Source organism: Vombatus ursinus, unplaced genomic scaffold (assembly GCF_900497805.2).
Source record: "Vombatus ursinus unplaced genomic scaffold, bare-nosed wombat genome assembly UNPS02014798.1, whole genome shotgun sequence".
Classification (NCBI taxonomy): domain Eukaryota; kingdom Metazoa; phylum Chordata; class Mammalia; order Diprotodontia; family Vombatidae; genus Vombatus; species Vombatus ursinus.
This window is the reverse complement of record NW_020954576.1, coordinates 22,884,012-22,901,244: the sequence shown is the minus strand read 5'-3', so window position 1 is coordinate 22,901,244 and position 17,233 is coordinate 22,884,012. Positions and strand designations below refer to the sequence as shown.

At 40.2% G+C, this 17,233-nt stretch overlaps 1 protein-coding gene and 1 non-coding gene across 2 annotated transcripts in view; one reads left to right on the top strand and one right to left on the bottom strand.

Moving 5' to 3' along the window:
- Window positions 1–6,402: 6,402 nt before the first annotated feature.
- On the bottom strand, window positions 6,403–6,505 carry LOC114050262. Its single transcript, XR_003569967.1, has one exon. It is a non-coding gene; the product is annotated as a U6 spliceosomal RNA (small nuclear RNA).
- Window positions 6,506–10,634: 4,129 nt separating this feature from the next.
- Window positions 10,635–17,233, top strand: part of LOC114049841 (histone-lysine N-methyltransferase SMYD3-like) — a 1,050,735-nt gene continuing 1,044,136 nt past the window's right edge. Inside the window, exon 1 of the mRNA XM_027871267.1 lies at window positions 10,635–10,878. Coding sequence (XP_027727068.1) covers window positions 10,715–10,878 — 164 coding nt within the window. The 5' untranslated portion in view covers window positions 10,635–10,714. The remainder of the gene's footprint in view (window positions 10,879–17,233) is intronic.

Below are 17,233 nucleotides of genomic sequence, written 5' to 3'. Positions count from 1 at the left end.
CTCTCCAAAGTTACTAATGTCTTAATTGCTAAACTTAATGGTCTTTTCTCAATATTCACCATTCTTGATGCCTCTGAAGCTTTTCGACCTCTCCTCTAGGATAGCCTCTCTTCTATAGGTTAGTATGATACTGTTTTCTTCTGGCTCAGACGGTCAAAACCTGTCTGACCACTGCTTAGCCTCCTTTGCTGGACATTCATTCTCATGCTCACTATAACTTATTTTCTGTCAATGTTTTGTCTTGGGTCATCCTTGTTTCTTTTCAGTCTATACTATCTCATTGGATGGCAGCTAGGTGATGCAGTGAATAGACATACACTTCCTAGCTGTGTGACCTTAGGCAAATCACTTAACCTTTATTTGTCTCAGTTTCCTCAAAAGTAAAATGGAGATAATAATGGCATCTACCTCCCAGGGTTGTGAGGATCAAATGGAGTGATATTTGTAAAATGCTTAGTACATTGCCTGGCGTAGAGTAGGTGCTATCAGCTCCCATGGTTTCAACTATCATCTCTATTCAGATAATTACTAGATCTATTTATCCAGCCCTAGCCTCTCTCCTGAGCTCCAGACATTGTGAGTGGGATATTCTGTAGTCATCTCAAATTCAATATGTTCAAAAACAGAATTATCTTTCCTTCAAAACCTTTCCCTCTTTCCAATTTATCCATTACTCTAAAGGGCACTTCTATTCCCCCAGTCACCCAGGATCTCAACCTTGGTGTCAACCTCAACTCCTTTCTTATACTCACACTTCGTATCCAATCTGTTGTCAAATCTTGTTATTTCTATCTTTACAACTGTCATGCATATTTCTTTCTCTATACTTACTCAGCTGCCATGCTGGTACTGGCCCTCATCATTTCATGCCTAGACTATTGCAATAGCCTTCTGGTTGTTCTTCCTGCTTCAAGTCTCTCTCCGCTATAGTCCATCCTCCACTCAGTTGCAAAAGGGATTTTCCTAAAATGTAAGTCTGACTATATCACCTTCCTACTCAATAAACTCCAGTGGCTCCCTGTTAACACCAGTATCAAATGTATAATGCTCTGTTAGGTATTTAAAGTCTTTCACAATATCACCCCTTTCTACCTTTCTAATCTTACAATTTACTCTCCTTCACTCACCATGATCCAGCTATGTTGGCCTGCCCACTGTTCCTTGCACATGACATTCCATCTCCTGACTTTCGGGATTTCCACGGGCTATACTCCATGCCTAAAATGCTCTCTCTCCTCACCTCGGCCTCATAACTTCCTTTAAGATTCTGCTCAGATACCAACTTCTGTAGGAGGTCTTTCCTCGATAGCAAGTGCTGCTAGCACCTTCCCATGGTGAATACCTTCAATTTAATATCTATCCATCCATCTATCTATCTATCTGTCTATCTATCTATCTATCTATCTATCTATCTATCTATCTATCTATCTGTCTGTCTGTCTATCTATCTGTCTATCTTTCTATCTTTATGTACATAGCTACTTTCATTATGACTCCCCAACATGAATGTGAACTCCTTGAACGCAGGAACTATGTTTTTGCCTTTCTTTGAATATCCAGAATTTGGCACAATGTCTAGCACAGCACTTAGTAGGCACTTCATAAATTCTGGTTTATTGTCTGATTGACTAAGAATCTCTAAGCAAAAAAGAGAAAGATTCCTCTTTAAACTTTGATGGTTCCATGAGGGTACATGAAGCCTTCCCAGATACTCCAGGCCACAATGGCCTGTCATGTCTCTGAATTCAGAGTTCTTATGTGTAGTCTATTAGTCTGCTTATTAACCACGCACTGTCTAGTGATAGCCTTTGCAATGCTGCAAAAGGAGCACTAAGAGTGCTGTAGTGGAAAGAAAACTGGACATGGAGACAGGACACCTGGACTTGAAGCCTGGCTCCAACAATGTCTGACTGTAGGAAAGTCACTTAATCTCTTAGAGCTTCAGTTTCCTTTTCCACTAAATGGAAATAATAATACTCGAAGTATCTACTTCACAGGGTTGTTGTGAACAAAGCATTTTGCAGCTTGCCTTTCCAATGGAGGTAGGGAGGTTGGGGAGGGGAGGGAGGAAGGGAGAGGATTTGGAACTCTAAATTTTAAAAGCATGTTAAAAATTGTTTTTACATGTAACTGGGGAAAAATAAAAAACTAAACAAATACAAAAACCCCCCAAAGCATTTTGCAAACTTGAAAGTGGTTAAAGTGAAATAAACATTAACATTAAAAAAAACAAACAAACATTTCATATAGCATGGTATAGTAGATACTATACCATGGACCTGGAAGGAGGAAGACCTGTATTCAAATCCCATTTCAGACACTGTGCAACCCTGAGCATGTTGTTTAATTTCTATGAGCCTCAGTTTCCTCATAGGTCAAATGGGGATAATCACAATATCAACATCATTGTTATGAGGATCAAATGAGAAAATGTATGTAAAATACTTTGCAAACCTTAAAGTGCTATAAACATGCTTCCATCAACTTATGCTCAATTTGTCTTGCCACTGGGTTAGGAAGCTGGACTCCTCACATGCATAGTGGGAATTTGAAATATATTTTTCCATGGAAATAATACTGCAAATGATGATTAGTTAACATAATATTATTAATAATATAGTTCCTATTACATAAAGGAACGATTGTACACTATCCTGAAAATCTATCTACCTTTTTAATTGTGGCTCACATTTTGTCCCCATCCAGATAATTTTGCTCTCTCTGGGAACATCTGAAAACATGTCACAAACAACAAGCCCCCAGTAACTTTTTTCTTTATAAAAACTTTTGAAAAAATTCTGAGCTAAAAAGATAAAATGAGAGTCATTTATATGTGAATTGATGGTATTTTTAAAATTAATTAATTAATTAATTTTTAGTTTTCAACATTAATTTCTATAAGATTTTGAATTCCAAATTTTCTCCCCATCTCTCCCCTCCCCCACCCCAAGATAGGGTGCATTCTGAATACCACTTCCACTAATCTGCCCTCCCTTCTATCATGTCTACCCCTTCTATTATTCCCTTTCCCTTATATTTTCCTGTAGGGCAGGATAGATTTCTATATCCCATTGCTTGTATAGCTTATTTCCCAATTGCATGTAAAAACAATTTTTAATATTTGTTTTTAAAGCTTTGGGTTCCAAATTCTTTCCCTTCCTTCCTCCCCACCCACCCTCATTGAGATGGGAAGCAACTCAATACAGGTTATACATGTGTAGTCATGCAAAACACTTTCATAGTAGTCATGTTGTAAAAAACTAACTATATTTCCCTTCATCCTATCCCATCCCCTCTTTACTCTATTCTCTCTTTTGACCCTGTCTCTTAGTTGAAGGTATTCTTGATGAAGGTATTAGTATAGAACAAGTAGGTTTTTGAAATTGGCATTCAAATACGGAATGCATTTTTACCATTTTATAGCTCTAGAAGGGACAGGCACATCAATTCATGCAAAAAATTTCTCCCTCAAGGAATTCTTCAATTCTGGTTCCTCTAATGAAAAATGAATGATATAGACGGGGAGGGGGGAACCTGCGGCCTCAGGGCCACATGTGGCCTTCTAGGTCCTCGGGTGGGGCCTTTTGACTGAGTCCAAGTTTTACAGAACACATCCTTTTAAGGGGATTTGTTCTGTGAAGTTTGGATTCAGTCATGTGGCCTTGAGGACACAGGTTCCACATCCCTGATATAGAATCTACATTGTAGATAATATAAGATCCCACTATGTTTTTTGTTTATTGTTTGTGGGGGAAAACCATATGATTTTTAGAACAAAATATTGCCTTAAGGCTTTTTTCCAAGAAAGTGTCATCCATGTACACATTCAAGATTCTTTGAAATATACAACAACAGAAATCATCCTATGCAACAACCCTCTTATCAGAAACATCAGTGAGGCACAAAACAGGGAAATGTACGCTCAATCATAGTGTTTATTGCTGTGATGGAGGAAAACTAGTGTTTTGTCTAGGTCCAAGATGGATTCCTTGTCAATGGTAAGATCCTTCAGATATTTCTGTTTCTGAATTACATTGTGCTGATTATATCAAGCCCTGGAACACTGTCTTCTGGGAGAGATATGTCATTATATGTTAAAATAGTTTTGCTTGACCACCCACACAGGAAAGATCAAGTGAATGAATAGTATCTATTGCCTGATCACAATGTGCATTTGGACGGATTACCTACATAGTAATAATAATAATAATAGCATTTATATAACAATTAAAAGTTTACAAAGTGCTTTACAAATATTATCTCATTTGATCCTCACAACAATTCTGGGAGGTAGATGCTATTATTATTCCCATTTTAAAGAAAGTGGGGGCAGACAGAGGTTAAATGAGTTACCCATGGTCACATAGGTGTGTGATGCTATATTTGAACTTGGGTCTTCCTGATTCCAGGTCCAGGACTATTCATTGTACTACCCAGATGCCAGTAGTGCTCATCCATTGGTATACATCTCTGGGATAGTCAGTAGAGATGGATAATAGGTTGGCCCTATAATACAAAAGGGGAAGAGCATGTTGGATTGCTTTCTGGACATTGCGAAGCTCCTTTACTGACCCCAAGCTTCTTATGAAAGATACGGCCTATATTTTTATTTTTGTTAAAAAAATTTTATTATCACCAGGAAATCATCAACAGATTAACATTTCCATATACAAACAAAACCAAGCAAGAGGGATTGTATGGAAAACTGTGTATCTATTACATACAGCTTTTTCAAAAAAGGATATAAGACCATAAGATCATAGATTTAGGGCCTGTAGGTACTCTAGATTCCCTCCAGTCCAACTCCCTCATTTTACAGATGAGGAAACTGAGGCCCAGAGAAGTTAAATGACTTGCCCAGGGTCACAAGACAGTAAGTATCTGAGGCAAAATTTGAATTCAGATCTTCCTGACTCCCAAGTCTAGTGTGCTATCCTTTGCATTTCTCTTTGTCTTTATTCCCTTCTTTCTGCTCTCTTCTGTATCAATATTAAATGTTTCTTTGTCACTCTTTTCTTTCTGTATTGCTTTACTTTTTCCCCCCTTCCCCATACTCTCCTCCATAAATCAAATTCCTCCCCTGTAAGAAAAGTATAGTCAGTTAAAACAATTTTGTGTCAGTAATGGTCATGTCTGAAAATGTATTCTGCCTTGCAGTCCATCACCTCTCCACCATGCTTCATTATTAATTTTCCAGAATTGTGATTGGTCATTAAATTGATCAGATTTTTTTTTAAGTCTTTCAAAGTTGTTTTCCTTTACAGTGTTTTATAAGTGATGGTACAAATTATATGAATTGTTCTCCTGGTTCTGCTCATTTCACTCTGAATCAGTTCATATATCTTCCCAGGTTGCTCTGAATCCAACCGCTTTCATAATTTCTTATGGCTTAATAATATTCCATTACATTAACATACCAGAGTTTGTTCCAGCATACCCTCCCACCCCAACTTGATAGGCACTCTCTTAGTTTCCAGCTTTTTGTTCAACAAAAGGTGTTCCTGTAAATATTTTTGTACAAATGGGTCTTTTTCTTCTTTGTTTGATTTCTTTGGGGTATCTAATTAGTGGTGCAATGCATCAAAGGGTATGCACAGCTTAGTAATTTTTTTTGAAATTTTTACAAAATTTTATTTGTTTTTAGTTTTCAACATTCACTTCTATAAGATTTTGAATTCTAAAGTTTCTCCCCTTCCCTCCACTCCCCCTTCCCAAGATGGCCTGCAATCTGATATAGGCTATACACGTACAATCACATTAAATATTTTCACATTAGTCATGTTGTGAAGAAGAATTAGAATGAAAGGGGAAAACCATGAGAAAGAAGAAACAAAAAAAGAGAGAAAGAAAATAGTATGCTTCAATCTGCATTCAGACTCCTTAATTCTTTTTCTGGATGTGGACAGCATTTTACATCATAAGTCTTTTGAAATTGTCTTAGATACTTGTGTTGCTGAGAAGAGTTAAGTCTACCAAAATTGGGCGTTGCACAATGTTGCTGTTACTGTGTACAATGTTCTCCTGGTTCTGCTCACTTCACTCAGTTCATGTTAGTCTTTCCAGGTTTTTCTGAAGTCTGCCTGCTCATTATTTCTTATGGAACAATAGTATTCCATTATATTCATATACTGCAACTTGTTCCAGTTTAGTAATTTTTGAAGCAGAGTTTCAAATTGCTTTACAGAATCGTTGGACTCATTCACAGCTCTACCAACAGTGCATTAGCTGTCCTTCAACTCCTCCAACAATTGCCATTTTCCATTTTGGTCATTTTTGGCAATCTGATGTGAGTGAGGTAAAGTCAGAGTTACTTAAATGTTCATTTCTCTCATTATTAGTGATTTGGAGCATTTTTCATCAAAAAATGTCATTTTTCATGTCTTTTTGAACAAAATGTCTTCCATATATGCAATCAAGATTCCTAGTTTCATATTATCCTTGCATAGGGGCTATGCTAATCTTCTTGGTATTCCAATTTTAGTATATGTGCTGCTGAAGTGAGCAAAAGGCCATCTTTTTAATACCAACATCCTTCCACTGTTCCTGTATGGAGGTGAGACAAAGAATTCAACCATCTTTGAAGAATTAAAGATAAATGTCACCCAGAAGGCAATGGAAATGGGCACAGTAGGTATAAGCAGGCTGCAACATATAACTGGTATATAACTATGAGCCAGAGTACTGTGCTGTTATACTTTCACTTTTAGGAGAAATTAAGGAAGACCTTTAGGACATTGAGTAGTGCCCTTACCCCCAGAGAGGGCCCCCACTCCCACTGTCCCATAGCAAATTTATGGGAAGATATGGATGAGAGTTACATGGGATGGCAAATATGAATAGGTTGTGATCTGCACCATTGAGGGAACTTTCAAATGGATGAAATCACAGATACATTTAAATATTCTGAGAATATAGGTATGACCATATCTTTGGTGTTTCCCTACTACCTCTAGGAAGATCTGAATTCAAATCCAGCCTCAGACACTTACTAGCTGTGTGATCCTGGGCGAGTCACTTAACCCCTATTTGTCTCAGTTCTACATCTATAAAATGGGGACACATTGGAGAAGGAAATGGCAAAACCAATATAGTATCTTTGCCCAGAAAACCCCATGGACATTAGGCCAACATTTAAAGTATCTCTTCAATTTGGCTCCTATTGACCTTTCCTAAAGTGTATAGGGTGTTCAGGGAGGACTAGCACTTCTGGTGAGAGGGCTTACGGAGCCCTTTTTAGAGCTGCTTGCTCACCTTTGATGTCCATGGGTCACCCAACTCACTCCTGTGGCTCCAAGAAGCTGTAGCATGCTCAGTGGTCACACCAGCTATCTCGGCAGATGCACTAAACCAGGGTGAGCGTAGCCAACAAGCTTCAAACCTGTTGGTGAGTTAGGGGAATGCCTACCCCAAACATGAGAAGACTTTTCCTAGCCTAATGGATGGACATGAACAATTTGTTCCAATGGCCATGAAGGAGGCTGAAGCACTTAGCATTTAGAGCTTGGTGAGACATGAAAACTGCCAAGGTCATCTACTGCATCTCGAGCTGTTGCCAGGTGTCCTTACTCTTGTCTTGGCCCGGGACATCAGCCACCGGTTGATGATTTGTGCTACTCCGCCTCATTTAAATACAATTTATACTCAAATCAAGACATCACTCATTTGTGATATCATTAGTCCTCTTCAGAAATGAAGGGTGACTTTCTGGTGGTTCCTCCTATTGGTTCTAACTCTTACTTATAACATCACTAATATGAAAATGTTTAATAGGAATATATATGTATAGCTTATATCAGATTGTGCACAATCTTGGGGAGGGTAGTGGGGAGGAAGGGGGAGAAAAATTTTAAACTCAAAAGCCTATGGAAGTGATTGTTGATAAACCAAATTAAATTAATTAAAAAAAATGAAGGGTGAACAGCAATAATAACAACACTGGTCTTTTCAGACATTTCATATTAGTTCACTTAATGTTTTCTACATTTTAACCAAACCAGCCTACTTGGTGTTTCTAGGATTCAATCCATTTCTTGCCTTTGGGCCTTCCCATAGGCTATCCCCACTACCCAAAATGCATTCCTGTTTCATTAAACTAGTAGAATTCCGGCAAGGTTTAACTCAGGTGCCACCTCCTAGAAGACACTATCTCACCCCCTCCCCATTGTCAAACTATTATGAGCATTCTTCTCCTCCTCCAATTATCTTGTATTTACTCAGATTATCTGTAGACCTGCAGTGTCTCTGCTGTAGATGTAAGTCTTTGAGGGCAAGGGCTGATTCATTTTTGCTTTTTCCTCTTTGGTTCCTAGGTATCACGCAGGACAGTTTGGATAAGGAGCAGCAGAGCCATTTAGCGATAGCAGTTAACAAAACTTTATTACTATTAACAAAGAGAGGAGGAATGCTGATGACCACAGGGAATGGTCTCCAGGTGTGGCCTTCATTGTCCCTGTTGGAGTGTAGCACACAGGGAACAGTAGGCTGTCTTCTGGATGTGGAACCTTGTACCAGCTTTTGAACTCTGGTACCAGGGCCCCTCAGGACTCAAATTTACAAAGAGCTTTCCACAAAGGAAGCAAGCACTTATTAAGCTCCTACTATGTGCCAGGCACTGTGCCAAGTGCTTTACAGATATCTTATTTGGTCCTTACAACAACCTTGGGAGGTAGGTGCTATTATTATCTCCATTTTATTGATAAGGAAACTGAGGCAAACAGAGATTAGATGATTTGCTCAGGGTCATACAGCCAATAAGTATTTGAGGCCAGATTTGAGTTTCCTGACTCTATCTACTGTTCCACCTAACTGCTGGCTAGGCACCAATACGAAATTGCTCTACCATCCACAGTGGAAGACAGTACAGTTCAGACCAGTGAAATGCCAGTATTTTTAAAATTTCCTAATTAGAAGTGAGGAATGAGGAACAGTGATATAGGCAACTTAACTCTAACTGTGCCACCTGGCAAGAGGTTTGAGGAGGGGGTGGGTAATGCTCAGTCTCTGAGTTTATTAGCCTTAGATATGCATCCTGGTGTGCTGAAGGCTTCCCAGTCAAACCAATTTTCACCATATGCTCCCTTGTATGTTATCAGAAAGTAACAAATCAGTAAGTAACAAATAACTCCTTCTGAAATGAATTAAATCAAACTTAAAATTTCTATGATTCTAATGATTATTAATATAACTTGGCAATATTTACTTGTGCCTATGTATGTATGTGGCACTTTATCTTTTACAAAACAAAAAAAAAAGACCCTATATTTCTATTTCAATTAAGAAACATTTATTGCAGGTATTTATTGCAACAAATTGTGAGAAATACAGTAAAAGATAAGATATAGATCCAGGCATGTACCAATAAATGTTTAACAACCAGCTCTTCCAATAAAATGTACAGAGGGATACACTTTTAAGTTTAATCAGCATTATTAACATTTTCTCCATCACTCTTTTAAGTTGAGACAATCAATGGACAATAATAAGCCCTGGTTTGTAGCCATTTCTGGAGTATAAATGCTCACACTGAAAATTTAATAATTTTCTTAAACTTCAGCACACATATGTAAATAGTTCCCATTCTGTTGTAGCTGCCTTGGGATTTAGATGATTTCAGAGAAGAGGGATCTAAAAGTCTGCTAAAAATAAATAGTTCTTTTATGATGGTCTGTCTACACTTTACTTCCCTACCTTCCTTTGTTGTTGTCCTCCAGTCTGACTCTACAGGACAAAGATACTGGAGTAGTTTGCCATCTACTTTTCCAGTGTGTCCCCATTTTACAGATGAAAAACCGAGGCAAATAGGGGCTAAGTGACTTGCCCAGGGTTACACAGCTAGTAAGTGTCTGAGGTAGGATTTGAACTCAGATATTCCAGATTGCAGGCCCAGCCACTGCACCACCTGGCTGCCCCTTACTTTTTAATCTCTTGCCATCTGGCTACAACCCTACATCTCAGTGGAAACTGTCTTCTTCCAGGCAACCTACTCCAAGGCAGCTAGGGGGAATAATGGGTAGCCTCCTGGACCTGGACTCAAGAAAACCCGAGTTCAAATCCAGTGTCAGACACTTACTACCTGTAGTGATCCTGGGCCATTCACTTAACATCTGCCTCAGTTTCCTCATCTGTAATGTGGGGATAAAAACAAAACCTACCTTATAGGGTTGTGGTGAGAATATATGAGACAATATTTGTAAAGCCCTTTACAAACTTAAAGTGCTGTATGATGCTAGCTATTATTATTAGTATTATTTCCTAACTGTTAAACTGAACGGCCTCTTAGCAGCATTTGACGCTGCTGACCCTTCCATCCTCCCAGACACTCTCTTCTTGCTAGGTTTTTGTGACACTGCTGTCTCGCTGCTCAGTTTTCTCCGCTGGATTATCCTCCATATCCCATAAGGTATCTGATTACCTTGAAGAAATGCAATTCCCCGGGGACAAGCCAAGGAGGATCAAAGCGTGCATAATGGTAAGGTCAGAGCGCTAGCTAGCTATCTGCAATACAACTCTTGGAAGCACCTTCCCCCGGACTCCGGCCTTCTGGCCCTGGGCATGCTCAGTGGACTGGCTAAGTAGTGGAAACTGGCCCCCGCCTACCTTGGCTACGCGCGAGTGTAAAGCGCAGGCGCGGGAGCCCTGGAAGCCCGGGAGTTCTCGCTCAGCTAGTGGGTGAGAGGACTGAGCTGAGTGCGCGGCTCCTTGCCTTGGAGAGAAGATGGAGAGGTCCAAGCTGGAGAAATTCAGGAGTCCGAGCAGGGGAAACGGACTCCGGGCTCTGGCTCCGCTGCGGCCCGGGGAGCTGCTCTTCAGGTCGGAGCCCTTGGCTTACACTGTGTGCAAAGGGAGCCGGGGCTTAGTGTGCGAGCGCTGCCTATGCAGGTACGGGGCAAACTTGCTCACCTGTGTGTGTGAGCACCACACACATCACCAAGGATGCCGTGGTGGGGTTGGGCGGGGTGAGTGGGGGCACAAGGAAGGAGGCTGGAAGGGGCGCCGAATGCCCTGGCGGTGAGAGGCGACAAGGAGCTTGCCCTATACAAGGACAGTGGGAGAGGGGGACCTGATCCCAGCTACCAGGCTGGAGGCGGGACCACCTTTGACGTTCCAAGCCTTGGGCACCAGCCCACGTGTTTAAAGGGTTGCCATGGAGGGACGTGCGTGCTTGGGAGCCCATCTCTCCAACTCTGGCCTGTCTGCCCTTATCCCCCCTGTACCCAGGTCCTTGTTCTTCCTTACCACTAAGGTAGGGAGAAGGACATGTGTGAGGGCGGGCAGGTGGGGTTAGGGAGGTGGATTTCACCTGGGGAAGAGAGCGGAGACACCTTAGCTGGCAAGGGACGGGGGCGGGGGAGGGCGGGAATTAGGTAAATAGACCCACCCCGAAGGAGGAGCGGGCGCTGCGGATTGGGGGAGAGCCACCGGAGAAGCTTTCTGATTTGGGCAAGTAGGTTTGGGGAGGGGGGAAAAAACTCTGTGCCTGGAAGGAAGTGCCAGTAGTGGTGCTTGCCTAGGCTGGACTGCTCTGGAAGAGAGAGAGAGAAAGGGGAGAGGGGAGAAGGGAGAGAGAGAGAGAATGTGTGTTGACGTGCACTTGAGTTCACATTTGGCATCCAACACTTAACCTCTGTTTGCTTTAGTTTCCCTATCTGTAAAATGGGGATAAAATAGCATATAGTAAGTGCTATGTAAATGTTAATTGTTATATACATTTATACACATACATGCAACATATACAGTGTGTCTCAAAACTCTCTGCGCAGGTCTGATCTCGTTCTCTCTCTCTCTCTTTTTTTTTTTTTTTGGTGAGGCAGTTGGGGTTAAGTGACTTGCCCAGGGTCACACAGCTAGTGTCAAGTGTCTGGTCTCAGAGCTTTAATCTCTTAAAGCTTAAAACTCGCATAATAGAGTGTATACCGTCATAATTTATTTATCTGTGTATACTCACATGCATAGACACACACATATGGTAACCTTGGGTAGTGGATGGAGAGCTAGCCTTTGGGGTCAGGAGGACCTAGGTTTTAAGTCTCACTTCTGCCACACACTGCCAATGGGACTCTAATAGTGAGAGATGAAGTACTTGGTAACTTAATTAAATTTAAAAGCCAATTAGGAGGTGAAGTAAGTATTTGTATGAAGTGACTTGCCCAGGGTCACACAGCTAGTAAAAAGTGAGCCTAAAGTTTAGACCTCCCTCTCAGCTAAGACTATAAATTGCAGAATTGAAGTCATCAACTATAAATTGCAAGGAAGGTGCCACCTGTACTGGCAGAGAGAGTTTCCTCATAGCAATGAAAACACAAGTTGAATCCCAATGTATGTACATGAATTATTTAGATCCTAAGATCATAGAGTGTTGGAAGAGACCTTAGAGGTCATCTAGTCCACCTCTCTCATTTTACAAATGAGGAAACTGAGGCCCACAGAGATTAAGTGATTTGTTTAAAACTGTACTACTAGTGAATGTCAAAGTTGGGATTTGAGCTGAGGTTCTCTGACTCTAAATCTGTGCTTTTTCCACTGTATTGTTCTGCCTCAGTTGTTGTTTTTTTAATTTTTGTTTGTTTGAGGAAATCCCACTGTGCACCTCTTTCTGCCACTGCTGGATGAACTATTCACCTGCAACTTACACTCTTGGAGAGTTGCCTGAGTTAAGTGATTTACCCATAGTCACACAGAATGTAACAAAGGATAAATGTGAACCCAGATCTTCCTGGGTTCCCATTAGTTATGCTGCTCCGGCTCCTGCCTATCTTTCCAGACTGATTACTTATTATCCTCTCTCATGACCTCCTAGGCTCCAGCAAAAGTGACCTACTGTCTCTTCCCAGTAGTTTGACATTCCATTTCATGTCCCTCCCCCTCTCCCCCCACTTTGTTCAGACTTTCCATGCTTTGGAATGCTCTCTCTTCACTCAATCTATAGGAACCCCTAAATACCCTTCCAGGCACAGTTAAGTGTCACCTCTTCTAAGAGGCTTTTCTTGAGTTCCCTAATTACTCCTCACTTCTACAAGCCAGAAAATAATTTTGTATTCATTTTGTATAGATATTTAATTTACTAACCTATTAGCATGTTATGTCCTCTTCCTCCTCTCTCAATGTAAACTCCTTGAGTCCAATAACTGACTTTTATATTTGTATCTGCAGGGGCTAGAACATTGCCTGGCATGTTTATTGATTGATTGAAAGATGTTTATGAACGTGGAGGAAGCAGCATGTGTAGTGATGCAGCGCTCTCACTATGGAAAAAAAGGGTGTTTGTTTGAATCGTGAGCACTCACTGGCTTTGTGACCTTGGGCATCTCTTGTCGTCTTTGCAAGTTTCAGTTTCTAGGCAAGTAAAATGAGGGCATTGGACTAGGTGACTTCTAAGATTCCTTCCAACTCTAATTCTGTGGTCTTTTTTGCCTCTCTAGGGAAACAGAGACATACAGTATGTGTTAGCTTGTGTATATATATTAGGGTCTAAAACACATGTGACAGTTTTTGTTTCTAACCATAAAGAGGTGGAAATACTATCTCCCAAATACTTACCTTGCCCCATAATTGACCTATAATTTAAATTTTGAAGTGCCAAGACGTGGTAACCAGTTGTTTTCTTGAAATGGAGATAAATTGTGCAAGCATGTTGTATTTCTGATTGGAAAACAAATTGCTTTCTTTTCACTCCTTAGTTTAGATGGACAGCAGGCACTTGCAACCCTGGATATTTAAGGAAACATGCATTTTAAAATACCTACTGTGTGCAAAGCCCTGAGGCTACAAAGAAAAAAAAAGAAACACTTCTTGTTCTCCAAGTGCTTGCATTCTATGAGAGGGAGGGAATACCACATGTATATGTAAGTAAGTGCAAAGTATGTGTGTGCAAAGTAATCTCAGGAATGGAGAGAATGCTGGGAATTGGGAGGATCAAGGTAGGCCTTTTGTTAGGAAGGCCACTTGAGCTGTGTCCTGAAGTAAGCTGGGGGATTTTAGGGAGTAGAGGTTAAGGAGGTGGTACATTTCGAAAATAGAGGACCTGAAAAAGGCACAGAGTCTCACAGGAGACTCAGTGTTCTATACAGGGAACTAGAAGGTGTGTTTACCTGGAACGTGAAATAAGACTGGAAAAATAGGTAGGAGTGAGATTATGGAGGACTTTATTTTCAGGGTGAGGATTAATTCTTTTCCCCCTAGAGGCAATTGTTGTTGCGTGTCTTTTATTCTTTTTTTTTTTTTTTTATTTAGGCAATTGGGGTTAAGTGACTTGCCCAGGGTCACACAGCTAGTAAGTGTCAAGTGTTTGGTCTGAGGCCAGATTTGAACTCACGTCCTCCTGACTTCAGAGCCGGTGCTGTATCCACTGCACCACCTAGCTGTCCCTGTGTCTTTTATTCTTGAAGAGGACCATGACATCAGGGAGGTGATGCCATGACATGCAAGTGAATTAGATTTAAGTGAGGGAGGGCTGTGCAAAGTCACCAGTCTCCCTTTCTCCTCTGGAGCCATCTGGGTCCGGTGGCAAGGTATAGATTAGGACGACTGGAGATGGCCCTCCTGGGGGAATAGAGGATTTATATTTTGTTTTTTGCTTTTGGGTGAGGCAATCAGGGTTAAGTGACTTGCCCAGGGTCACACAGCTAGTAAGTGTCATGTCAAGTGTCTGAGGCCGTGTTTGAATTGAGGTCTTCCCGACTCCCAGGCTAGAGCTCTATCCACTGTGCCACCTAGCTGCCCCAATAGAGAGTTTTAAAAGATATTTTTGATGAGGGGGAAGTGGAATGATATGGTCAGATATGTGTTTTAAGAGTAGCTGTTTGGAGTTATTTGGAGAGTGGATTGGAGAGGGAAGAGGCTAGGAGACTGGATTAGAAGCTACTGCAGTTAGGATATTTTATAGATTTCTGAGTGAAGTATAGGAGATGGAGGTGATATTTGGGATTCTCTCATTAAATCCTCAAGGTAGTATCCCACTATTTACATGTAATCCAAAATGAAAAACTCATATTGTCTGAAAATTCTCTATTTTTTCTTTGTAGAATATATAGATCATCTTGCAGATAAAAATCAGCCTGGCAGATTATTTAGGACCTGGAACAGAAGTCTCCTGGAATTAATAAATGATGAGGAATTAGTGACTAGATTATCAGAGATCAGGACTTGAATGATCTGAATTGTCTGCCTTCCCAAATGAGTCCACGGCAGGCCTCATCAGTTTTTGATTTGATTCCTTTTGAGTGTACTGGAGAGCATCCTTATTATTAACAAATATCAGGGTGCATCCTGTATTGGTGCTGTATGCAGTAAGTATTTAGAGAATTACTTTTATGGCATCTGAAGGAAAGGTTCCTGTACCTAGCCTCCAGTATTGATAGGTGTAAAATTATTACCTGCAGGGATTCACTGGAAATAAGTAATAAAGGAGAATTTTGGAAAAATTAGAGGCTTGGAAATTACTTACATAGGATCAGAAGACCTGGCTGGGTTCAAGTCCCAGCTCGTACTTATTATTTATGAGACCATGGCTAATTCATTTAGCTCAGTTTCCTCATCTGTAAAACAGAAGTAACAGTATTCACATTACCTCATTATAGGGTGGTCATTAAGAAAGCTCTTGTCAAGCAGCTGTGTGTGAATAGGAGTTGCTTTTTTTTTCTGAGATGTTACTAATAATAAATAATAAACCTAGCAGGAGGGTGAAGAAAAGAAATGTGTGTCTGTGCCTTAAAGCAATTCGGAATGTAATTGTGACAACTGTAACACATGGAACAGAAAACTTAAAAAGTACAGAGTTAAGGGAGTATAAATTGGGAGCTAGGTAGGATAGCAAAGTGCTTGATTTGAATTCAATTAAAATCCTGCTTCAGATTCTTACTAGCTATGTGACCCTGAGCAAATCACTTAATCTTTGTTTGCCTCAGTTTCCTTATTCACAAAATGGGCATAGTAACAGCACCTACCTCCAAGTGTGGTGAAGATCAAATGAGATCCTATGTAAGTGCTTTGCAAACCTTAAAGGACTATATAAATGCTAGCTGCTATTGTTATTATTATTTTTATTGTTATTATGCTGAGTGTGGAGAATGCTAAGTACAGGAATGAACCTTCGTATTGGGTTAGTCATGAAAGACTTTGTAGGGAGAGGAGGAAGTAGGGTGTGGTATGATGTTTTGAGACCTGTTTTGGATGGGACATGGATGGTAGGGAGATAAAATATTACACACTCACCAAAGATTTATTAAATGCCTACTATATACTGTGCTAGGTACTAAGGATATAAAATGGGGGGGGGCAATCCTAGCTTGTCAAATTGCTTACAGTCTAATGGGTGGATATGATTCATACACAAAGATTTTCTTTTTTTTTTCTTTTTTTTTCACAAAGATTTTCTAAAGCAGACTTGGCCCAAAATAATCACAGTAGTCTTGAAAATCTAATAGTTTTTAAAAAGAAATTCTTGACCTATAGAGTTTTTTCTCTTAGTCATTCCTGCTTTCCATCTTAATAGAGTTATAGAACATAAGATATTTGCTTATAACATTTAATATCCCCATAAACTCTCTTTTGAAACTGAGGTCAAAATAAAAAGGAAGAACGTATTCATTCAGCCTTTCCTTAGGCCCACTGACCCATTTTTATTAGATTTGCCTGAATTTATTTTGGCTCTTCCTGGGCTATCTGGATTTGTGCTTATTTTCATGTCTGTTACAGTATGTTTGTTTTCCTTAGTGGAGAAACTTAAACCAGCTCCCCAGCTTCTCCTGCTTTTTTCCTCATTAAAGACTGGTTTCAAGTTACTCCTGATGTTACAGGGGAAGAGTATGGAGGAGAAGGAGATGCCAACAGTGGACCTGATGGGAATCAGGCCAGTGGATTTAAAAAAAAATGAGTATATTCTGTCTCCTTTTTATTTCCTATTTGTTTTTCATGGGAATCTTTGGGATTTTTTTTTTTCCTTTGAGTGGGAGGAGAGTTAGGGGGGAAGACACTGAGGGTGTTTGCTACAGCTACAAGGCTTTATTTCCTTAACCTCTTAATAAGTTCAGAAAAATATGTGAGGGTGAATCTTAGGGAGGGAGGAGGTGATTTAGTTTATCAATGGGTGTACAGAGCCAATGCAGAATTTGTAGGTTAACTAGAAATCTTGCAGTCCGAATGATTTTTGACAGGTTTAAAAAAAAAATCTGTGATCTTCACCTCTTAAGTATAAATGTATAGATGTTTAGATCAGTGATGTCAAAGTGAAATAACA